This window comes from Hemiscyllium ocellatum, chromosome 37 (assembly GCF_020745735.1).
Source record: "Hemiscyllium ocellatum isolate sHemOce1 chromosome 37, sHemOce1.pat.X.cur, whole genome shotgun sequence".
Taxonomy (NCBI): domain Eukaryota; kingdom Metazoa; phylum Chordata; class Chondrichthyes; order Orectolobiformes; family Hemiscylliidae; genus Hemiscyllium; species Hemiscyllium ocellatum.
In genome coordinates this window covers 46331523-46357795 of record NC_083437.1, presented here as the reverse complement: position 1 = coordinate 46357795, position 26273 = coordinate 46331523, and the positions used below count along the sequence as shown (strand labels likewise).

At 42.9% G+C, this 26273-nt stretch overlaps 1 protein-coding gene across 1 annotated transcript in view; it reads left to right on the top strand.

Moving 5' to 3' along the window:
• Positions 1-26273, top strand: part of vwa5b1 (von Willebrand factor A domain containing 5B1) — a 226085-nt gene that overhangs the window by 31629 nt on the left and 168183 nt on the right. The window contains exon 6 of the mRNA XM_060852285.1: positions 19765-19889. Coding sequence (XP_060708268.1) covers positions 19765-19889 — 125 coding nt within the window. The remainder of the gene's footprint in view (positions 1-19764; positions 19890-26273) is intronic.

Genomic DNA, 26273 nt, shown 5'->3' with positions numbered 1-26273 from the left:
ACTCTCGCTATTTCTATGGTCATCACAAAAGGTAATGTTTCATCAAAGTATGCAACATTTTCTGATTATACCTTCTTTTAAGACCATGTCGGCAGGTGGGGGGGAACAACTCATGGGTTCTGATAGTTTTGCCGGAGATTCTGCGGGGTGAGAGTGTGTTGCTGGAAAAGCAGAGCAGGTCAGGCAACATTCGAAGAATAGGAGAATTGATGCTTTGGGCCAGAGCCCTTCATCAGGAATGAGGCTGGGAACATCAGGGTGGAGAGACAAACCCTGGTGGTGGGGTCAGGGGGAAGGTAGCTGAGAGTGTAATAGGTGGATGGAGGTGGGGTAAAGGTGATAGGTAGGAGAGGAGGGTGGAGCGGATAGGTGGGAAGGAAGATGGACAGGTGGGGCAGGTCATGGGGATGGTGCTGAGCTGGAAGGTTGGAACTGGGGGAGAGGAAATGTGGAAACTAATGAAATCCACGTTGATGCCCTGGGGTTGAACAGTCCCGAGGTGGAAGATGAGGCGTTCTTCCTCCAGGTGTCGGGTGGTGAGGGAGCGGCGGTAGTGGAGGCCCAGGACCTGCATATCCTCGGCACAGTAGGAGGGGGAGTTGAAATGTTCGGCCATGGGGCAATGGGGTTGATTGGTGCGGGTGTCCTGGAGATGTTCTCTCAAAGCATTCTGCGAGAGGGCGTCCAGACTCCCCAGTGTAGAAGGGACTGCATCGGGAGTCACGGATTTAGTAAATGACATGTGTGGAAGTGCAGGTGATATTTGACTGATGTGGGAGGCTCCTTTGGGGCCTTGGATGGAGGTGAGTGGGGAGATGTGGGCACAAGATTTGCAATTCCTGCGATGGCAGGGGAAGGTGCCAGGACGGGAGGGTAGGTTGTTGGGGGGCATGGACCTGACCAGGTAGTCATGGAGGGAACGGTCTTTGTGGAAGGTGGATAGGGGTGGGGAGGGAAATATATCCCTGCTGGTGGGGTCCATTTGGAGGTGGCGGAAATGTCGGCAGATGATGCGATTTATGCGAAGGTTGGTGGGGTGGAAGGTGAGGACTAGGGGGGTCCTGTCCTTGTTACGGTTGGAGGGGTGGGGTTTGAGGGCGGAACTGTGGGATGTGGATGAGATGCATCGGAGGGCATCTTCAATCACGTGGGAGGGGACATTTCGATCTTTAAAGAAGCAGGCCATCTGGTGTGCTCTGTGGTGGAACTGCTCCTCCTGAGAGCAGATGCAGCCGCGGCCGAGGCAGAGGAATTGGGAATACGAGATTGCATTTTTGCAGGAGGTAGGGTGGGAGGAGGTGTAATCCAGGTAACTGTGGGAGCCGGGAGGTTTATAAAAAATGTCAGTTTAGAGTCTGTCCTCATGGATGGAGATGGAGAAGTCTAGGAAGGGGAGGGAAATTTCAGAGATGGTCCACATCAATTTGAAGTCGGGATGGAATATGTCTGTGAAATTGATGAACTGTTTGACCTCCTCATATGAGCACGAGGTGGTGCTGCAGCAGTCATCGATATAGTGGAGGATGAGTTGGCGAGTGGTGCCAGTGTAACTACGGAAGATAGACTGTTCCATGTAACTGTTACATGCTCTAATGAGTTATTAATTAATGGTATAACTAGTGTTGGGGCCTTGTAAACTACTCGCTCTGGAACTTTTAATCATTGCTTATTTCCTGCCATACTGATTGCATTTCCTAATTTTCCAAACTAATATCATCCCTCTCTCATGTACTTATGTCATTTCTTATAATCTAAACCTTCAGCATGTTACTGGTTAAAAATCAGAGTGAACTCGTCAGCTAAGAACGAGAGCACAGTTCATTTACATGCCCATAATTGAACAACTCATCAATGCTTGAGTATAAATTTCCCACTGGGCAGGTTCACTCATATCACAGGTTCACCACTTCAACATACAAAAACTCAAAATTGCTCAGTCAACCATAGTTAACAAAGGAAGTTAAGGATTATATATATATTTTTAAAAAAGATGTGTAAAAATTGCCACAAATAGCAGTAAATCTGAGGACCAGAAGGTTTTTAGAATATGGCAAATGAGGATCAAGAAAGGGAGAATGGAATATGGGGTGCAATCTAGCATAAAACGTAAACAGACAATAAAAGCTTCTTTAGGTACATTAAAAGGAAATGTTTAACTAAATCTAGTGTGAGTCCATTTAACTCACTTGTGCTACATGGATGTAACTGACTGAGCCAATATTTCTTGTCGATCTCTAGTTGCCCCTTCAGAAAGTGCTGATGATCTGAAGTCCATATGTTGTAGGTAGATCCCCGATGCCTATAGTGAGGGAATTCCAGGATTCTGTCTCAACGACACTGAAGGAATGGTGATATATTTCCAAGTCAGGATGGTGAGTGGCTTGGAGGAGAACTTGCAGGTAGTAGTGTTCCCATGTATCTGTTGCCCTTGTCCTTCAAGATGGAAATGGTCATGGGTTTGTAAGGAGCCTTGGTGAATTTCTTCAGTGAATCTTGTAGATAGTATATACTGCTGCTGTTGAATATTGGTGGCGAAGGGAGTGAATATTTATGGATGTGGTGCCAATCAAACATGCTGTTCTGTCCTGCTTTTTGAGTGTTGTTGGGTTTACACACATCCAGACATGTGGGGACTATTCCATCACACTCCTGACTTGGTCTTGTAGATAGTGGATAGGTTTTGGGGAGTCAGGAGTAATTCTTCGCCCCTGTCCTGCTCTTGTAGCCAATGTGTTTACATGGCTGGTCGAGTTGAGCTTTTGATCAGGATGGGGAAAATGGCAGAGAAACAATTGGTTACTTGGTGTCTGTTTTCACTAAGGAAGGTACCTGAAATCCTCCATACTGAGAGGGTTGCCATGAAGAATGGAGACTTGAAGGAAATTAGTGTTTGTAAAAAGATTTTACTGGAGAAACTAATGGGGCAGCAAGTTGATGATTCCCCAGCACCTGAGAGCAATGAGGCTTTGTGAGTGGAGCGAAGATCTACGTTGTGATCATTCTGATGCATTTTGATTGTCTTCCAAAATTCTACAGATTCTCGAATGGTTCGAAGAAAAGTAATAGGCATCGCCCCCACTATTTAAGAAGGGAGAAGGAGAGAAAACAGACCTGTCATCATTACATTAGTGATAGAGAAAATTTCAGAATTTATTATAAAGGATGTGATAAATAAACATTTGGACAATAATGATCTGATTGGGCATAGTCAGCATGAATTTGTATGAATGAATGATTTATTGCCGCATATATTTAGGGAGACAGAGTGAGAAGCTTTTTCTCACCACAATCCGGCACTACCTTAAGTAGAGTTGGTCTTCATCGGCCAGGGTCCCAAATATTGCTCCAGGGCTTCTGCAAGGTTCCTACTCTGGGCCAACTGCAGCCAGGAGTTCCCACTCTGGGCCTACTGCAGCCAGGAGTTCCCACTCTGGGCCTACTGCAGCCAGGAGTTCCCACTCTGGGCCTACTGCAGCCAGGAGTTCCCACTCTGGGCCTACTGCAGCCAGGAGTTCCCACTCTGGGCCAACTGCAGCTAGGAGTTCCCACTCTGGGCCTACTGCAGCCAGGAGTTCCCACTCTGCCATCACTGCAGCTGACACCTCGCAGTCAGTTCCAGGAGTGAATGAGAATTTGTGAATGGGAAATCATATTTGACAAATTTGTTAGTTTTGTTTTGGAGATTTTACTAGCAAAATTGACAAAGGGGATCCAATGGCTATAGTCCCTTGTAAGGGAAGAGAAATGAATTAGTTGCAACACAGTAGCCATTCAGTCCTTTGTGATAGCGTTGTCTGGCTGTAAGAGCAACAAACCTAGCCCTGCTAATTTTCATCCTCGGGCAAAAGATGTAGTGGTTATGTTATTAGACTAGAAATTCATGAGGCTTTGACTAAAATATCCAGGTATGAATTAAATTTCACCATGATAGTTTCTTGTCAGGTAAATATAAAAGTCCATATAATTTAGTAACTAGCTTTTATGTGAATTCTCACCCACAACAAACCATTCTGTCAAAAACATGGCTAATCACAACCCTGGCATGGGGGAGAAATATGACCATCAGCAGGAACACACATCCTGTGAATAAACAAATTCCAAAAGCCTTTTGGATTAAACTGCATTTATTTCAATGCAAGAGGGCTGACAGATAAAGACAATAAACTCAGGGCGTGGATAGGTACCTGGGTCTGGGAAATTGTAGCCATTATAGAAACATGGCTAAAAGAGAGATAGGACCTGCAACTTAATGTGGCAGGCTAAGGTGCTTTAGGTGGGACAGGTGGTGGAAAGAGAGGAGGGAGTTCAATTTTTGATGATGGTGAGTATCACCGTGGTAGTCAGAGATGAAATAACTGAAGAATCATCCAGTGAGGCTTTGAGTGGAGCTAAGAAATAAGAAGGGGATGGTAAGTTACTGGGGTTGTACCATAGGCCCCCAAATAGTCAACAGGAATTAGAGGAACAAATATGCAGGGAGATTGGGAGACTTGCAGGAGCAATAGGGTGTCATAGTAGAGGGTTTTTATTTTCCTAATATAGACTGAGACTACTAGAGGGTTAAGGGCTTAGATGGGGTGAAATTTAAGTGTGTTCAGGAAAGTTTCCTTAGCAGTATATAGAGGTTCCTACTTGGGAAAGGGCAAAACTCAACTTACTCTTGGGAAATAGGGCATGACACATGATTGAGGTGTCAGTGGGGAATACTTTGGGACCAGTGACCATAGTTCTATTAATTTTAAAATTGTTATGGAGAAGTATAAAACGGTCCAAAGGTTCAAGTTCTAAATGGGCTGAGGTGAACTTTGATGGAATTGGACAAGAGCTTACAGGAGTTGATTGGAATAGCTTGTTTGCAGGCAAAAGGACCTCTGGCAAGAGACAGGCCTTTCAAAGTGAGATAGCTGGAATCCAAGGTCTACATGTTCCTGTGAGGGTGAAGGACAAGTTTGGCAGCAATGGGGAACTCTGGATGACAAGAGATATTGAGGCTTTGACCAGAAAAAAGGAGAAGGCATGGCTCAGGTACAGGCAGCTGGGATCAAGGGAATCACTAGAGGTATACACCCTATTCTGATATAACACAATAAGTCTGTTCCTGTGTGATCCTGCATTATAAGAAAATCCTATAATTTAGGCACCATTTAAAGGGAAGGGACCAGAATCATGTTATAGCCAAAACAGGTAAGGAAAATTCTCCTACAAATAGTGGTCTAAATTCTTCAATCACATTATAGCCAATGTGTGCTGAAGAAACATGCATTAGAGCAGAACCGACTGTATGGGATAAAGGAGTGTGCCGAAGAAGGAAATCAGGAGAGTGAAAAGGGGACATAAGAGAGCCTTTGCTGAAAAGATTAGGGTGAATCCAAAGAGGTTCCTAAGTACATTAAAGGAAAAGGAATAGCTAGAGAGAGAATAGGGCTCCTCAGGGACCAGAGTGGTGATTTATGTGTCGAACCCCAGCAGATGGGCGAGATCCTCAATGAATACTTCTGTGTTTACCATGAGAAAGACATGAGGACTTAGGAACTTGGAAGTTAGTGGTGATATCTTGGGGACAGTCCATATCACAGTGGAGTAGGTGTTGGATGTTTCAGAATGTATGAAGGTGGATAAATCTCCTGGTTCTGACCAGAACGGGCGGCACGGTGGCACAGTGGTTAGCACTGCTGCCTCACAGCGCCAGGGACCTGGGTTCAATTCCCGCCTCAGGCGACTGACTGTGTGGAGTTTGCACGTTCTCCCCGTGTCTGCGTGGGTTTCCTTCGGGTGCTCCGGTTTCCTCCCACAGTCACAAAGATGTGCGGGTCAGGTGAATTGGCCATGCTAAATTGCCCGTAGTGTTAAGTAAGGGGTAAATGTGTGGGTGGGTGGCGCTTTGGCGGGTCGGTGTGGACTTGTTGGGCCGAAGGGCCTGTTTCCACACTGTAAGTAATCTAATCTAGATATATCCAGGAACCCATACAAAATGCCAGAGAAGAAATTGAGGGCCCTGGCTGATATTTTTGCATCATCACTAGCCACGGTGAGATCTTGGAAGACTGGATGTTAGCGAATGTTGTGCCCTTATTCGAGAAGGGCTACAAAGAAAATCTTGGGAACGAGAGACCAGCAAGCTTAACACCTGTGATTGGTTAGTTACTTGAGAGGATTCTGAAGCATAAGATATACATGCATTTGGGAAGACAGGGTTTGATTAGGAGTATTCAGCATGACCTTGTGAGTGAGAGATCATGCAACTCAAATTTGTTACAGTTCTTTGATGAAGTGACCAGAAAGGTTGTTGAAGGCAGGATAGTTGATGTAGTCTGTATGGATTTCAGTAAGGTCTTTGACAAGGTTCTACATGATAGGCTGTTCTGGAAGGTTAGATTGCATGGGAAGCTGGCAAATTGGGTGCCCAATGGCTTGATGGTAAGAAACAGAGGGCAATAGTGGAAGGATACTTGACAGACTGGAGACCTGTGACTAATGGAGTGCCTCAGGGGTCGGTGTTGGGCCCATAGCTGTTTGCTATCTATATCAATGTTTTGGATGAGAATGTAAGTTTGCAGATGACACTAAAATAAATGGTTTCATGGACCTTAAGGAGTGTAGTGGAACAGAGACCTTGGAGTTCAAGTGCACAGTTCTCTGAAAGTGGAGTCACAAGTAGACAGGGCAGTGATTAAGGCTTTTAGCACACTGGCCTTCATCAGTCAGGACATTGATTTATAAAAGCTGGGAAGTTATGGTGCAGTTGTACAGGACATGGGTGAGGCTGCTCTTGGGGTTTTGGTCACCTTGCTATAGGAAGGATATTATTAAACATGAAAGAGTGCAGGAAAAATTTACAAGGATGTTGCCAAGACTCAAAGGTCTGAGTTATAGGGAGACATTGGACAAGCTAAGGATTTATTTTCTTTGGAGTGTAGGAGACTGACAGGGATCTTATAGAAGTACATACTTTCATGAGAGGTGTAGAAAGGGTGAACGCACTCAGTCTTTTTCCCAGGGTTGGAGAATTGAGGACGAGAGGGCATCAGTTGCAGGTTAGAGGGGAAAGAATAAAGAGGGAACTTGAGGGCAACTTTTACACCCGGAGGGTGGCACACATATGGAATGAGCTGCCAGCAGGAGTGATTAAGGTGGACACATTAACAACATTTAAAACGCGTTTGGACAAATACAGTAGATGGATAGGAAAGGATTAGAAGGATATGGGCCAAGTGCAGGGAAATGGGGTTAGCGTGGACGGACATATTAGTTGTCATGGACCAGTTTGGGCTGAAGGGCTTGTCTACGTGATGCAGGACTCTATGATGCTAAAACGGAAATTCTGACACAGATTCCCATAAACTAATATTTGAATTGTGCACCTTTAACTGGGTACAATTGGTTAATTTGGAAGTACACCTTCAATTTCATTGGACAAAATCAAAAATTTTAGATAACTTTCTGGAAGAGATATATCAAATTCCAAGATGAAATTGAATGATTTTTAAAGAGGAGCATGAAGGCTAAAACCTGTTGGGTTCCTGATAATAAGCTGTTAAGTGATACCAGTCGTGAGCTCACAAGTTGACACAGGTGTAAATGAGAACTGCATATGTTCACTATGATAGAAATGATTCATTTTCTGCAGCCCATTAGTCACTGGCTCATTCCATTTGTACAAAAGATGTTTAAACATTGACTTGTTCATTTTTTACAAGTTGCTGTTGATGAGTGACTCATTCAACCAGCTCCTTGCTGATTCAATGTGTTAAAACACATGAAAGGTCTATTTTTAAAAAAAACTTCCACTTATAAAACCACTCTCCTCTTCCCCTGATTTCACCATCTGCTCATGATGGCTTGTGAAATGAGTCACCAGGTGAAAATCCACCTATCTCTGTACCTGGTCTTTGTAAGGTATTAGGTGGGATCAGAGCAAGAAGTAATGTAATAAGATCTAAATTCATTTACATAAACCTTTGTAAAACTAACACAATGTGGCAAAGTTTGGTGAGCAACAGGTGCAGATAGGTACAGAAGAATATGATGTTAGAACGATGATCGAGATCTGGCCTGAAAATGGACTGGACATCTAAAATTCCTGGATACAAAGTGTTCAGGAAAGACAGGGAAAGAGAGACTTTATTTTGTCCTACAACAATTTTATTCTAGAGGAATTTCTGGAATCATTAATTAAGAAAAACATTTCAGTATTGGAGACAGGTGTTCCAGAGAGGTCCAAGACAGAGCAATTTGGTCTGATTTAAGAAATAAAAGTATAATTACACTATTGGTGTATTGTATAAGCCATAAATTCATGGGAAATTCATAGAGGAACAAATTTAGAAGAAAATTAGAGAGAAGCAAATATTGTACAGGAGTTATAAGTTAATTGCCATTGTAGTTTCTCTTACGGCTATGTGAAGAGCAGAGAGTATGGAAGATTTCTTAAGAGTATTTTTTGATCAATGTTTCCCATTAAACAGGGAATGAATGTCACTGAATCTGATTCACAAGAATGAGGTCAGCTAAGTGGGCATTTCAGGGCCAGTGATCAGGGCAGCATGAAGTTTAGGGGAAGGTGTAGTATGGTGGTAATATCACTGATCCAATAAAATCCAGAGGCTCAGACAAATGCTCTAGGAAAACAAGTTCAAATCCCACAACTGCAGCTATTTGAAATTAAATTAATTGTTCTTGACGATACAGCTGGAATATTGTCCTGAAATTACCAACGTCATTTAAAGAAAGAAATTTTGCTATTCTTACCTGGCCTAGCCAATGTGCTGACATGAATTACCCTCTGAAGTGGCCAATATGCCATTCAGTTCAAGGCACTTAAAGATGACCAACAAACACTGCCTTTCCAGTGATGCCCAAATATCATGACAAAATAAAGGTAACGACATTTAGCAATGGAAAAAGGGAAGGTGCAATGCAAAGTATTTATTTGCAGAGATGAAAATGTGTTGCTGGAAAAGCGCAGCAGGTCAGGGAACATCCAAGGAGCAGGAGAATTGACGTTTCGGGCATGAGCCCTTCTTCCTCATTTATTTGCAGAGGGCCAATTTCAATATGATGAGAATGGATCTGGATAGGACTCAAAGACTGACAGGCCAAACATTAAAGGAATAATAACCTGGCTTTATAGAAGAGTTGGCTCAGTGGAATAGAGGTGTTTTCTTAGGGAGGGGAAAGATTGGAGGGGTTTGCTTATGAGGAGAGACTGAGTAGACTGGGATTATATTCATTGGAATTTAGGAGAATGAGGTGGGGACCTTGGAAACACATAAAATTATGAAGGGCATAGATGAGATAGAGGCAGGGAGGATGTTTCCTTGGCGGGTCAAACTAGATCAAGATGGCATGTCCTCAAAATTAGTAGGAGCAGCTTTAGGACTGAATTAAGAAGGGACTCCTTCGCCCAGAGGATTGTGAATCTATGGATTTCCATGCCCACTGAAGTAGTTGAAGCTACCTCATTGAATGCTTTTAAAGCTAAGATGGATATAATTTAAACAGTAATGGAATTAAGGGTTATGATGAGAGTGTGGGTAAGTGGAGCTGAGGCCATCAAAAGATCAGCCATGACCTTATTGAAGAGCCAGACGGCCTACTCCTGCTCCTAGTTCTTATATTCTTAAAACTGGATAAACCTCTAGTTCATTTATCCCAAGTTATTGAATGAGACAATGGAGGAAATAGCAGGGGTACTTGAAAAAACGTTCAATTCATCTCTGGCCACAAGAGAGATATTGGAGGACTTGAGAATATCTAATATAGTATCCATGATTTGGAGATGCCGGTGTTGGACTGGGGTGTACAAAGTTAAAAATCACACAACACCAGGTTATGGTCCAACAGGTTTAATTGGAAGCACACTAGCTTTCAGAGCAACTCTCCAAAAGCTAGTGTGCTTCCAATTAAACCTGTTGGACCATAACCTGGTGTTGTGTGGTTTTTAACTTAATATGGTATCATTATTCAAGAAGGGAGCAAAAGACAAATGAGGAAATGACAGATCAGTCAATCTAACCCTGCTGCTGAGGAAAATATTGGAAGCAGTTCTGAGGGACAGAATTAATCAGCACTTGGAGTGACAGGGATTAATCAAGACTAGTTAGCCTGAAACAAAACCTGAAATTGCAGGAAGATCTCAGCAGGTCTGGCAAAGTTAACGTTTTGGGTCCAGTGAACCTTCTTCTGAACAGTCAGCCTGGTTTTATTAAGTGGAGGGGTCATGTCTGACCAATTAGCAGTCATAGTGTCATAGGGCTTGTTTCCATGCTGTATGACTCTTCAGTACAACTTGTTCATGCCAACCAGACCTCCCAGTATGACCTATTCCCATTTGCCAGCATTTGGCCTATGTCCCTCCAAATCTTTCCTAATCATATACCCCCCCAAATGTCATTTAAATGTTGTAGTTGTACCAGCCTCCACCCCTTCCTCTGGCAGCTCATTCCATACTCTCACCGCCCTCTGCACAAGAAAGTTACCCCTCAGGTCTTTATTTTTAACTTTTCCCCTCTAACCTATGTTTTCTAGCTTTGGACTTCCTCACCATAGTTAAAAGACCTTGGATATTCACCTTGTCCATGACCCTCATGAATCTATAAATCTCTGTAAGGTCACTCCTCTGTTACCAGGGAAAAATGTCTCCGCCTATTCAACCTTTCCCTATAGCTCAAGCTCTCTGGGCCAGCAACATCCTTGTGAATTGTTTCTGCATCCTGTCAGATTAAATAACATCCTTCCTATAGAAGGGCGACCACATTGTATGCAGTATTCCAAAGATGACCTCACTGTGTTCTATATAACTGTAATATGACATCCTAATTCTTATACTGAATGTTATGACTAATGAAGGTAAGCATACCAATTGCCGCCTTCACCACCCTGTCTACCTGTGATCCCACTTTCAAGGAACTATACCCCAGCACTCCTAAATCTCTTTGTTTGGCAGCACTCCTCAGTGCCCTATCATTTACTGAATAAACCCCACTCTGATTTGCCTTTCCAAAATGCAGCACCTCACATTTAACTAATTAAACTCCATCTGCCACTCTTCTGCCCATTGGCCCATCTGATCAAGATCCCGTTGTACTGAGGTTACCTTCTTTGTTGTCCATTACACCTCCAATTTTGGTGTCATCTGCAATCTTACTAACTATATCTCCTATGTTCACATCCAAATCATTTATATAAATGATGAAAAGCAGTGGACCTTCACCAATCTTTGTAACATACCACTGGTCACAGGTGTCCAGCCTGAAAGGCAACCATCCATTTCTGCGTTCTATCTTTGAGCTAGTTCTGTATCCAAATGGCTAATTCTCCCTGTATTCCATGAGATTTAACTGTTTGATCAGGGCTGGGTTCACCACTTTTCATCATGTATATAAATAATTTGGATGTGAATATAGGAGGTATAGTTGAAGAAACCAAGAAACTGTTTATAGATGTTTGCTTTGATATACTTCAGGGCTGACCAGTCACAATATCGACCCACTCTTCATGTTGATTGAAAGGCTGCAGTGAGGCATTGATGAAAAGAGCTGTCTTGGTGGAATCTTTGATCTTCAATGTTAATTTTCTTTGAAGGATTTCTTCTGTTGCCTTCACTGTCCAAGAATCAGGGATACAGAGACTTTGATCTTTCCATCAGAATCACACACACATTCTAATGGATTCCCACATGAAGATGTGTGAAATAGCCAGGGAGGGGGGTTTCAGTCTATTTCCTCAGTTTCTTAATTCCAGCTGCCTGATCCTCCACTCTTACGTCTGCATGCATTGATCTGTTTAAATAGTTACTTATATCACCTTTAATTTTATTAACTCCAACAAAAGGAGAAAGTGAGGAGGCCACATCGGGTGCAGCGGATGCAGCAAATGATGTGTGTGGAGGTGCAGGTGAATTTGTGGTGGATATGGAAGGATCCCTTGAGGCCCTGGAGGGAAGTGAGGGGAGAGGTGTGGGCGCAAGTTTTGCATTTCTTGAGGTGGCAGGGGAAGGTGCCGGGAGTGGAGGTTGGGTTGGTGGGGGGTGTGGACCTGAAGAGGGAGTCACGGAGGGAGTGGTCTTTTCAGAACGCTGATAGGGGAGGGGAGGGAAATATATCCCTGGTGGTGGGGTCTGTTTGGAGGTGGCGGAAATGACGACGGATGATATGGAGGTTGGTGGGGTGGTAGGTGAGAACCAGTGGGGTTCTGTCCTGGTGGCGATTGGAGGGGCAGGGCTCAAGGGCAGAGGAGCAAGAAGTGGAGGAGATGCGGGGGAGGCCATCGTTGATCACGTCTGGGGGGAAATTGCGGTCTTTGAAGAAGGAGGCCATCTGGGTTGTACGGTATTGGAACTGGTCCTCCTGGGAACAGATGTGGCGGAGACGAATATTCCTAATTCCCCGATGTGGCCTCCTCTATATTGGGGAGACAGGCCGCCTACTTGCAGAACGCTTCAGAGAACACCTCTGGGACACCCGGACCAACCAACCCAACCACCTCGTGGCTCAACACTTCAACTCCCCCTCCCACTCCACCGAGGACATGGAGGTCCTTGGACTCCTCCATTGCCAGACCATGGCAACACGACGGTTGGAGGAAGAGCGCCTCATTTTCCGCCTAGGAACCCTCCAACCACAAGGGATAAATTCAGATTTCTCTAGTTTCCTTATTTTCCCTCCCCCCACCTTGTCTCAGTCAAATCCCTCAAACTCAGCACCACCTTCCTAACCTCTCCGTCCCCACCCCCACTCCGGCCTATCACCCTCACCTTAACCTCCTTCCACCTATCACATTTCCAACGCCCTTCCCCCAAGTCCCTCCTCCCTACCTTTTATCTTAGCCTGCTGGACACACTTTCCTCATTCCTGAAGAAGGGCTTATGCCCGAAACATTGATTCTCCTGTTCCTTGGATGCTGCCTGACCTGCTGCGCTTTTCCAGCAACACATTTTCAGCTCTTAACCCCAACAAAACCCAATCATTGTCCTGGCATTGGCCACAAAGATTTCAGACTTGTGCACATCTGGCACAGAGCTGCTATTTCTGTTTATTACTAGATTTATCACTGATGCAAATGGCCCTCTGCCTCATCCTGGCCTAACCCCCAACTGCAGCATTCCTCAATTTCTCTCTGATTTCCTCTCATATCCTGTTTAGTGTTGCCTTATCCAAGAAGCATGCATTCTGAAATAAAAGAAAAGAAGTAAGAGCAGGGGAGAGTCATTCATCCCCATCGATCCTCCACCACTCAATAGACTCATGGCTGATCTGATAGTGGTCTAAATTCCACGACACTACCTCTCCTCCATAATCTTTTTCTCCCTTGTAGATAGAAAGTCAATCAAATGTGACTTTAACTCTCTTCTGTTCCCTTGACCTCATTCCAGCAGAAGTACTGATTGCCCAACTGTTTCTGAAATCTACTTGTCAGTGTTGAAAATATTTTCTTCTCCTCATTCTCCTTTACAGAAGTTCCATCATTGAAGCTGAGCCCCACTTCTCCTCCATCATCCAGCTTGGCTATTCCAACATCAATAATAATAACAAAAGCAGCATGCTTCAGTTTTGCTGCCTAGTGGCCACTGAAATGAAGAGTAATGCAAAAGCAGGTAGACAAAGATAATGGTTTGACCTTCTGTGGTGAAGCAGTGGGTGAAAAGCGAGAGAGAGATGGGTGAAAAGGAACAGAATTCTCTCTGTGTGTGTCTCTCTCTCTGTGGCTCTCTCTGTACCATTCCATGCTCTTATTTCTTATCTTTTGTTTCGGAATGCATGTTTCTTGGATAAGGTAATGCTGGAGAGGATATGAGAGGAAATCAGAGAAATTGAGGAATAATGCAGTTTTGAGATTAGGCCAGGATGAAGCATCAGTGAGTAAGTAAAAGGGAGAGGCAGCTCAGCTGCCGCCTTTGATTCTCTCCCACAATTTTCACTGATGCACTGATTTACTGGTTTCTGATTTTGTCCTCTCATCAGTCCACACGGTTATCTCAGCTGCTGTATCTCACTAGCATCTATTAGTTGTTCCTCTCTGATGTAGTCCAAGTCTCTTGTATGATGTAACAAGGGCAGTCCCTGAACAGACTTGGAGATTCTTCCTTTTTGTTTCAGTGATATCTTCCACATCATCGCAAGAGTTCCATTTCTGTACTTCCACCTCCAGCTATGAGTAATCACAGGTGCTTGCAACTATTACATTTTTCCAAGTCTTCATGTATAATCTTTACACCTTCGCTCTTATTGTCTTCTTTAAATTTAAACTTATATTCATAAATTGTCTCTTTGGTCTATTTATCTCATGCATTCGTCTTATTTTTAAGAGGGTTCACCTTTGATGTGTACTGTGTGTACAACCTTAGGACGCTTCTAGGCAGTGGGCTTGTAGTATGTATGCAAGGGAAGCAGTTCACTTGTTGTGATGTCTGCTTCATGACTTATAATGTATCCTACTATTTTAAATAAGTTAAAATACAGAATGAATCAATCTCTGGAGAGTTTGATCTCTGGATCATTATCATAAACGTGACATCTTCCTGTAATCTTTTCCAGACACTCAAACTCCACACCACATGGCTCAATGCCACTTGCAAATGTAGCACTCCCCATCTCACTTCATCAGTTGGAACATTCCTGATATTTGGGAAAAGCAGGGTTCCTTTGCTTATAATAAGACTATAAAAAGTAGGAAGAGGAATCTATCTATCCATCTCAAACTTGACTATACACAAGAACTCTGCATGACACCAGTCTCTGTGGCAAGGAGTTCCAAAGTTTCTCAATGCTCTGAAAGAAGAAATTCCTGCACATCTTAATCTTAAATTGGCACCCCTTTAGTCTGAGACTACACCTCCTGAGCCTCGACTCTCCCATGAGGGAAACTTTCCTGCCAAGCCCTTTATGAATCCTATATATTTTAATGAGATCACCTTTCATTCTTTTAAACTGCAATGGATAGAGTCCCAACTTGTTTAAACCTTGTTCATAAGATAATTCCCTCTTACTAGAGATCATTCTAGTGAACTTTCTCTGAACTGTCTCCAATGAAATGATATCCTTCCTGAAATAAAGAAACCAAAATTGCTCACAGTGCTTCAGATGTGGTCTCACCAGCACTATGTACAGTAGTAGGATGACATTTCTATTTTTACTCCAACCCCCTTGATATAAGGTTCAACATTCCATTAGCCTTCCTTATTCCTTGCTGCCCTGTTTTGTTTCGTGCACCTGAAAATCCCTTTGTGTTGCAGATTCCTCTAGTTTTTCTCCATTTAAATAATATTCTGTCTTTGTTCTCCCTTCCCAAATGAACTTTATATTTTTCAGCATTTAGTGGTCAAAGAGTAAGCAGATGAAGTATTGTTAACTTACCAATATCTCTCTATAAACTGTTTGTATCCCTCTCTCAATCTGTCCTTCCACCTATTTTTGTGTTGTCTACAAATTTGTATGTCTATTTCCTTCTTTCAAGTCATTGGTGTATATTGTTAATAGTGGTCTTCCCAGCACTGATCCTTGTCACTAACCTGAAAAAAGACCCCACCTCTCCTCTTGCTGTTTTCTGTCCAACAGCCAATTCTCCATGCCAATGTACTATTTCTAACACTGTGGGCTCTTATCTTATGACTTAACCTTTTGTGAGGTAAAGTGTTGAACACCTTTTTGGAAGTCTAAATATAATACAAGTACTGGATCCCCTCTATCAACATTTTTAAGGAAGTCTCCACCACTCTAATAAATTTGTCAGGTGCAATTTCCCTTTCGTGAGGCGATTCTCACTCTGCTTGATTAGATTATGATTTTCTCAATGTTCTGGTATGATTTCCTCAATTTATTCAACACTTTTCCAGTGATAGATACTAGGCTAATCAGTGGATTGTTACCTGCTTTTTGCCAGTCTCCCTTTTTCAATAGGGATGTCACATTGGCAGTATTCCAATCCTATGGTACCTCTCCAGAATCCAAGAATTTTTGGAAAATTACAACCAATGCATTCAATATCTCTGTAGCTACCTCTTTTAGGGTCCTTGGATGCAAGCCATCAGAACCACGGAATTATCTGCATTTAGCTGTTGTGGTTCTGTTTGCCGAGCTGGAAGTTTTTGTTGCAAACGTTTCGTCCCCTGGCTAGGCGACATCATCAGTGCTTTGGAGCCTCCTGCGAAGCGCTTCTTTGATGTTTCTTCCGGTATTTATAGTGGTCTGTCCTTGCCGCTTCCGGGTGTCAGTTTCAGCTGTCCGTTGTAGTTGTTGGTATATTGGGTCCAGGTCGATGTGTTTGTTGATGGAGTTTGTGGATGAATGCCATGCCTCTAGGAATTCCCTAGCTGTTCCCTGTCTGGCTTGCCCTATGATAGTAGTGTTGTCCCAGTCGAATTCATGTTGCTTGTTGTCTGCGTGTGTGGCTACTAGGGATAGCTGGTCGTGTCGTTTTGTGGCTAGTTGATGTTCATGTATGCGGATTGTTAGCTGTCTTCCTGTTTGTCCTATATAGTGTTTTGTGCAGTCCTTGCATGGTATTTTGTAAACTACATTAGTTTTGCTCATGCATTTAGCCCCGTTAGTTTGTCTAATACAACTTCAGTGAGTCTGGTTCAATCCAACTTTTGATTTTGAAACTCCCTTTCTCATAGTTACATTAATCGCTGTCACAAAAACCTTCAAGCAGAAGTGTAGAGAGTAAGAGATAAAAATGTGTAACCAGTTAAGATCCTGTGGAATTGATTCCTATTTTTAAATGTCAACTGGTTCTTGAATATTATCATGTTGTAGTCTGATTGTTGCTACCATTTGAGAGTTTTTTAGGTAAAAATGTTTGTTTCAATCCATTTCCTCAAGGTCATTACCCAATTCCTCATTGTGACCCAAATTGTTTGTTTGAGATACATTTAAGCTGAATATCACTCCTTTTTGGTTCTAATATCAAGACATTCCACAATGCATATTTAAGGCAAACCTTCATATTTCTCCCATTCAGGTACCTGTCCAAATGCCTTCTAAAATGTTGTAACTGTACCTGCAAAAACCACATTTTTTGGCAGTTCATCCCATATACTCACCACTCTGTGTAAAAAAAACAGTTACTACCTCCAAGTTTACCTCCCCCAATCTTTCCACTCACCCCAAACCCATGCCCTAGAGTTTTGAACTTTCGGGAAAAGACCCTGACACTCAGCCCATCCATGCTTCTAATGATTCCCCAAACCTCTACAAGGCCACCCTTGACACTATGGTTCCAATTAATGTTGTCAAATAATTCCTCATTTACAGTGTAATAAACTAAAATTGTTTTTCCCATACCAAACATCTACTGTCCATAATAATTTCATACTACAATCTGCTATGACATAGCATATGATTAACATGTAATTTAGATTCACAACATTCCAATTGTTCCAGCTCCATTATTACAGAACAGACATGTCCTGATTAAAACCACAGTAATACAATATCATCTGCACATTTCCCAATCATATTTAAACTTCAAAGCCATTGACATTTAATGTTTACAAATTAATATGTATCCCACATAAATCTAAGTAATGATTTTTAGTTTTTTTTAGTAAAGGGCTTTGTATAAATGAAATCGCATTTTCTTTTTGATTGAAAAGGCTCAAATTTTACACTGGCGCTCGGATCCACACTGTGACCAATGGCGCTCGGATCCACACTGTGACCAATGGGGCTCGGATCCACACTGTGACCAATGGCGCTCGGATCCACACTGTGACCAATGGGGCTCGGATCCACACTGTGACCAATGGGTCTCGGATCCACACTGTGACCAATGGGGCTCGGATCCACACTGTGACCAATGGATCTCGGATCCACACTGTGACCAATGGGGCTCGGATCCACACTGTGACCAATGGGGCTCGGATCCACACTGTGAGCAATGGCGCTCGGATCCACACTGTGACCAATGGGGCTCGGATCCACACTGTGACCAATGGCGCTCGGATCCACACTGTGACCAATGGCGCTCGGATCCACACTGTGACCAATAGGGCTTGGATCCACACTCTGACCAATGGCGCTCGGATCCACACTGTGACCAATAGTGCTCGGATCCACACTGTGACCAATGGGGCTCGGATCCACACTGTGACCAATGGGGCTCAGATCCACACTGTGACCAATAGTGCTCGGATCCACACTGTGACCAATGGCGCTCGGAGCCACACTGTGACCAATGGCGCTCGGATCCACACTGTGACCAATGGGGCTCAGAGCCACACTATATTTGGAAGTTCCTCTGGTGCAGTGGTAGTGTCCTTACAACTGATCCATGAGATCCAGGTTCAAGTCCCTGACACATCTCTTCATCCTCCATTTCTCTGCATTGCCATCTCATCCCCATAGCAACAGTGACCAGGAGGCCTGCTGTGGCGTGGGGAATACCATAAACAGAACAGCTCCTTAGTAATGAGAGCAGTCAGCATTTCGGGTTCTGCCCAGGTCTCCAGGCAGTGAGACACAGGGCACTCTGACAAGGAGGGCCATGGGATGGCTCCACATGGACCTTCTTCTGATGAATTCAGCACCAGGCACGTGACAAAGGAAGAGTAGCAGATTGCTGCATGTGGCCTGAGACCTTGTCCTGCCAGCCTTACATCACCAGGAAAGGCAGCGTTGTAGGTCAGAGCATGGTGTAGAATACTTAGAGTTCAAAGTGAGAGGCATCAATTCAGTGCCACTGTGCAGCCAATGAGATCTTGAATTATTTTTGTTCTCTGGGGTCCTGAGGGGTCACTTTAAGGTCACCTGGGATTAATTCTGCTTCACAATCTAGGTCCCAGTGACGTGGTCAGGTTTACTTGTGCCTGGTTGGTATACCCCACCCAATTTGTCACTGCTGCATTTCCCAAGCAGGGAACAGTGAATACAGATGATTTTCATGTATGGTTTGCAATGCATGATTGATGTAATTGCCCCTTGAGTGGCCTACTGATGCTCAGAGATTAAGCCTGTGGGCAGAAGACAAACACTAATTGCATCTGCTCTGGGCATGGCCACAGCTAATTTCCATTTAATGGATAGCATTTAACACTCAAGTTGTGGAAGGCTATGCAGGTAGCACTGGGCACAGAGATCCAGATTCAGGCTGGTCATCAGGTTTTCCCACCCCAAACCTGCATGTCCCTCTATCCAGCGCAGCCTAGACAGTTCATCTTTACTGACCACACATGTTCCCAGCTCTCACCCTTAACTCTTGAGGCCCAAGACTGCAATTTGTTCATGTTCTCCATTGTGTTGCAAACTCCCCTTGTCGAGGTTGTGGGAATGGTGACTGACTACAACCTCTCATCCTGCAACATTCCATGTCACCAATGCACTCCCATCTTTTCCCCATGATATGTCAAGTTACCAGCTTTCACAGTCTTTGTCCCCCTGCATCCCAGGTTGATGTGTATAATCCCCAACATAGACTCCCACCATGAACAGGTAGAGAATAGAGGGATATGGACCATGTGCAGGTAGTTGGGATGTGTTTAGAATGGAATCCTGGTCAGCACAGCGATGGTGGGAAGAATGCCCTGTTCCTGTGCTGTACTGTTCGATTCTATGTCCGGTGTTGATGTCTGAGACTTGTTTGGAAAATATGACTTTTTGGTCTCAATGTCGAGAAGTGCCCAGTGAATATTTCACCTGATTTTCCCAGATTTCTCACGATAACCCTTATCATTCAGGGCCTAAGAAATTTCCAGCCATTAACTCTTGCCAGACCTCCTGCACTTCTGACTTTAATTGTTTGATAAAATGTTGTGATTATTTTCCTCAGAACCTCATATGCCACATATCTTAATAGAAAGTGGTGACATGACACCAGATGAGTACGAGCAATTCTTGAAAGGAAGAAATGATTTCATTAAAGGAACCAGGAAGGATCCCAGTTCAGAAAAAAAGGTAATGATTTGTCTCTCATTGTACAACAAAGCTACAGAATGTCTTTAGTTCCTAATCTGCAATCTGAAACCATCACATCTGCAGCCAAATTCTTAATTTTCTCATCCTTATCAAACTCTCTTTAGATTTTCACACTATTAACTGCATCACTCTCCTCCAGCACTACTTCACGGTTAACCAACTCACTAGATCAGCAATTTTTGGTTCCACAGAGTCATCAAACTTAACAGGCCCTTCAGCCTGCCCTGTCTATGATGACCAACAAATTCCAAACAACACTAATCCATTTACCTGCTCTTTGTCCATAGTCTACTATGACCTGGAATTTTAAGTGCTTGTCCAGATGCTGCTTTGATGTTAGAAGACTACATTGCTTTGGGTGAAGACATTTTTCTCCGATCCCCTCTAAACTAGGTATTCTTCACTTTAAACTTATGGCCTCTAGTCTTAAACACGTCTGTCATGGGGAAAAGATTTTAATGAACTATTCTGTCTATGCCTCTCTCAATTTTGTATATCTCACTCAGATCCCATCTTAGCTTCCTCCGCTCCAAAACAAAAACAAACCCAGCCTACCTAGACTCTCCTTATACCTGAGACTTTCAATCCCAGGCAAAATCCTGGTGAATTTCCTTTGCACCCTCTCCAGTGCAATCATTTCCTTCTGATAGCATAGCGACCAGAACTGTATACAGTATTCCATCTATGGTAAGGTGTTAAAAACTGTCCACATCTTTCCACCACCAGATGAGCTAATTGTGTTTGGAAGAAAAAACATTAAAATGTACTCCTTTTGCAAATTTTCAACCCTATTTTGCATTTGCATTGACTTTGCACTTGTATTCTGTACTTGCTTGATGCTGCATGAACAGTTCTATAGGTTTCTCTAGGAATACATTTTCCCAACAATGCAGGTTTGCTTAATGTGATAGAACACACTACTTTGTTAATTGAGACCAAATCATGACCTAGCAGGCCGATGGGAACCTAAATTGTAGGTCAAGTATAGAGGAGGTTGAGAGTAGTGACGTCCAAAGTAAGGTTTCAGGTCACGAGAGAGCATCAGCAAGCAAGAAGTTGGTTTAAAGTGTGTCTATTTCAAAGCCAGGAGCATCACGAATAAGATAGGTGAACTTGCAGCATGAGTCGGTACCTGGAATTTTGATGTTGTGGCCATTTCAGAGGCATGAGTAGAGCAGGGATAGGAATGGTTGTTGCTGATGATTCCGGGTTTTAGATGTTTCAGTATGAGCAGAGAAGTTGTAAAACAGGGGGAGATGTGGCATTGTTAGTCAAGGACAGTATTACGACTGCAGAAAGGACATTTTGAGGACTCGTCTACAGAGGTAGTATGAGCTGAGATTAGAAACAAGAATGGAGAGGTCACCCTGTTGGGAGCTTTCTATCAGCCTCCAGATAGTTCCAGGGATGTAGAGGAAAGGATAGCAAAGATGATTCTTGACAGAACCGAGAGTAACTGGGTAGTTGTTATGGGGGCCTTCAACTTCCCGAATATTGACTAGGAATACTATAGTTCCCAGATGGGTCAGGTTTTGTCCATTGTGTAGAGGAGGGTTTTCTGATGCAGTATGTAGACAGGCCAACAAGGGATGAGGCCACATTGGATTTGGTACTGGGTAATGAATCTGGCTGGGTGTTAAATTTGGAGATAGGTGAGCACTTTGGTGATAGTGGCCACAATTCAGTTATGTTTACTTTAGCAATGGAAAGGGTAGGTATACACTGGAGGGCAAAAGCTACAGCTTGGAGAAAGGCAATTACAATGTGATTAGACAACATTCAGGATGCAAAGGATGAGGAAGGAAACTGCAGGGGATGGGCAGAATAGAAATGTGAAGCTTATTCAAGGAACAGCTACTGGGTGTCCTTGATAATTATGTACCTGTCAGGCAGAGAAGATGTTGTTGAGCGTGAGAGTGTTTACTAAGGAGCACTTACTAAGGAAGTTGACTCTCTTGTCAAGAGGAAGAAGAAGCCTTAGGATGAGACATGAAGGCTCAGTTAGGGCGATTGAGAGTTACAAGGTAGTCAGGAAAGACCTAAACAGAGCAAAGACAAGAGAGGAGCGGACATGAAAAGTTATTGGCAGATAGGATCTATTGGTATATAGGAGATAAGAGGGCCAATCAAGGACAGCATGGAGTCAGAAGAGATAGGTAAAGTACTGTATGAATATTTTTTGTCAGTATTCACATGGAAAAAGACAATGTTGTTGAGAATACTGAGAAACCAGCTACTAGACTGGATGGGATTGAGGTTCACAAGGAGGAGGTGTTAGAAATTCTGGAAAGTGTGAAAATAAATAAATCCCCTGGACTAGATGGGATTTATCCTAGGATTCTCTGAGAAGACTTTTGCTTTGATCTTTATGTTGCCATTGTCTACAGGAATAGTACCAGTAGACTAGAGGACAGCAAATGTTGTCTGCTTGTTCAAGAAGGGGAGTAGAGACAACTCTGGTAGTTATAGACCAGTGAGACTCACTTCAGTTGTGGGTAAAGTGTTGGAAAAGGTTGTAAAATATAGGATTCATAATCATTTAGAGAGGAATAAGTTGATTAGGGATAGTATGGTTTTGTGAAGGGTAGGTAGTGCCACACAAACCTTATTGAGTTGTGAGATGGTGACCAACTCAATAAGGTTTGTGAGGCACGACCTACCCTTCACAAAACCATACTATCCATAGACAACTTATTCCTCTTTAAATGATTATGAATCCTATCTTTTACAACCTTTTCCAACACTTTACCCACAACTGAAGTGAGTCTCGCTGGTCTGTAACTACCAGGGTTGTCTCTACTCCCATTCTTGAACAAGCAGACAACATTTGCTGTCCTCTAGTCTACTGGTACTATTCCTGTAGACAATGGCAACATAAAGATCAAAGCAAAAGTCTCCTCAGGGAATCCTAGGATAAATCCCATCTAGTCCAGGGGATTTATTTATTTTCACACTTTCCAGGTGTGTAAGGGTAAAGCAGTCGATGTGGTGTATATGGATTTCAGTAAGGTGGTTGATAAGGCTCCCCATGATAGGCTACTGCACAAAATACTGAAGCATGGGATTGAGGGTGATTTAGTGGTTTGGATCAGAAATTGGCTAGCTGAAATAAGACATAGGGTGGTAGTTGATGGGAGTTCAGTTACTATTGGTGCACCATAAGGATCTGTTTTGGGTCCACTGCTGTTTGTCATTTTTATAAATGACATTGGTGAGGGCGGAGAAGGAAGCATTAGTAAATCTGTGGATGATACTAAGGTTGGTAGAGTTGTGGATAGTGCTGAAGGATGTTGCAGGTTACAGATGGAAATGGGTAAGCTGCAGAGTTGGGCTGAGAGGTGGAAAATGGAGTTTAATGCAGAAAAGTGTGAGGTGTTTCATTTTGGAAGGAGTAACAGGAATGCAGAATACTGGGCAAATAGTAAGAGTCTTGGTAGTGTGGGTGAGCAGGGAGATCTGTGTCCATGTACATAGATCCCTGGAAGTTGCCACCCAGGTTGATAGGGTTTTTAAGAAGACATGTGGTAGAGGGATTGAGTTTTGAAACCATGAGACCATGTTGCAGCTGTACTAAACTCTGTTGTGGCTGCATTTGGAATATTGCATGCACTTCTGGTCACCGCATTATAGGAAGATTGTGGAAGCTTTGGAAAGGGTTCAGAGCAGATTTACTAGGATGTTGCCTGGTATGAAGGGAAGGTCTTATGAGGAAATTCTGGGGGACTTGAGACTGTATTCATTAGAGAGAAGAAGGTTGAGAGGTGACTTAATTGAGACATATAAAATATGTCCTTTCCTGAAGAAGGGCTCATGCCCGAAACGTCGACTCTCCTGCTCCTTGGATGCTGCCTGACCTGCTGCGCTTTTCCAGCAACACATTTTCAGCACATATAAAATAATCAGAGGGTTAGATCAGGTGGACAGTGAGAGTCTTTTTCCTTGGATGGTGATGGTTAGCATAAGGGGGGAAGCTTCAAGTTCTGGGGTGATAGATATAGGACAGATGTCAGAGGTTGTTTCTTTACTCAGAATAATTAGGGGTGTGGAACGCGCTGCCTGCAACAGTAGACGACTGGCCAACTTTAAGGGCATTTAAATGATCATTGGATTGGCATATGGACGAGAATAGAATAGTGTAGGTTAGATGGGCTTCAGATTGGTTTCACAGCTTGAGGGCCGAAGGGCCTGTACTGCTCTGTAATGTTCAATGTTCTATGACCTGCAAATGAAATTAGAGATAGTATTTGATACAAGGAACAGGCATAAAATTGATCAGAAAAAGCAACAGACCTGAGGAATGGGAGCAGATTAGAAAGCAGCAAAGGAGGACCAAGGTGTTGATTAAGAAAGAGAAAATAAAGTTTAAGAGTAAGCTTGTGGGGAACATAATAACCAACTGTAGGAGTTTTTATAGATTAGCAAGGAGAAAAACGATTGGTGAGGACAAACGAAGTCCCTTATAGTCAGAAACAGGGAAGTTTATAATATAGAACAAAGAAATGGCCGACCAACTGAAGACATATTTTGGTTCTGAGTTCACAAATGAGGACAAAAATGTACCAGAACACAGGGGTTAGTCAAAGGGAGGAACTGAAGGAAATCAGTATTAGTAAGGAAATGGTATTAGGGAAGTTGTTGGGATTGAAGGCTGATAAATTTCTAGACACTGACGCTTAAGGACATAGCCTTCAAAATTTTGGATGATAGATGACCAACTTCCAATGTTCTATAAACTCTCGAACAGTTCCCACAAATTGGAGGACAGCTAATGGAACCCCACTATTTAGAAATATGACTCGTGGGTACCGCAGGGATCTGTGCGAGAACCTCAGCTATTCACAATATGTAACTGATTTAAAGGAGGGAATATAACATAAATATAATATAAACATAATATCTCAATCTGGGTGGGAGGATGAGCTCTGAGGAGGATGCAGAATGCTTCAGTGTGATTTGGACAAGATGAGTGAGTGGGTAAAGACAAGACAGAAGCAGTGTGAGGTACTTTGGTAGCAAAAACAGGAAGGTAGATTATTATTTGAAAGACTATAAATTGAGAAAAGGGAATATGCAACAAGACCTAGCTGGCAATAAACATGCAGGTGCAGCCAATGGTGAACAAGACACTTGGTATGTTGAACTTCGTAGTGAAAGGATTCAAGTAGGATTTGGGATGTCACAGACTTGGTGAGACCACAGCTAGAATATTGTGTGCAGCTTTGGTCTCCTTATCTGAGGAAGGCTTCCCTTTGGAGGGAATGTAGCAAAGGATTACCAGCTGTTTCCTCAGATTGTGGGACTGATGTATAAGGAGAGGTTGAATCAGTTAGGATCATATTCGCTGAAGTACAGAAGAATAGGAGGGGATCTCACAGAAACCTACAAAATCCTAACAGGACTAGACAGTGTATAAGCAGAAAAGATGGACTTGTTGGTGGGGGAGTCTAGAACCAGAAATTACAGAATAAAGGTACAGGTAAATCATTTAGAATTGAGGTGAGGAGAAATTTATTCTTCCAGAGAGTGCTGAGCTTGTGGAATTCATTGTCACAGAAAACATTTGAAGACAAAACATCAAATAATTTTAGGAAGGAATTAGATGTAACACTTGGGCTAAAGGAATCAAAGGATATAGAGGAAAAGCAGGAACAGGGTATTGAGTTGGATGACCAGCTGTGAGGTAGCAGGCTTAAAGGGCCAAGTTTTCTATATTTCTATTTTCTATAGTTCTATAATACTTGAACTCTGGAATTTCCTCAAAAGAGCAGGTGAACGTTTTGAGCTGAAAAGCTGTCCACACCAGTTGCAGAAAGGTTCAGTTCAGGGAGATGTTTTGTTTAGGCATTACAGCTAAATTATAGTAAAAGCATTTGATGAACTTAACAATTGTACAATATATTTACATGATCAGATTACAAAAAACTATAAATAAGCAGCCATTGACTTAAAGGTTGAATCAATGGTAGCTTAGAGAGGGCCACAGCATCATGGCGGTGAATGATGCTTAAGGATTTTCTGTTCTCAACTTATCTGTTTGTTTGACCGGGAGAGAGGTTAACTGCAGTTAGTGCTGAAACAAAGAAAATCCAGGCAGCACAAGTCAGAGTGTAGTCAGTTAGTGCAGGAGAAGTCCCTGAAAGCCGTAGAAAGTTAACTTCAGTTGAAAATGTGATGAAGGAAGCTCACCTACAGTATTCATTTGTACAGCTGAGAAAGATTAGAGCAAGAAATACAGCAATAGCTCAGTAAAGCTGGATGTTTGATATAAGCTGAATTTGTGTCAATAATGAGATTCTTGGAGCAGTCTCTGGAGTCCTGGGAGCTCACTCTCAGAAGAAGTTAGGCAAGGCAGGACACAATGAG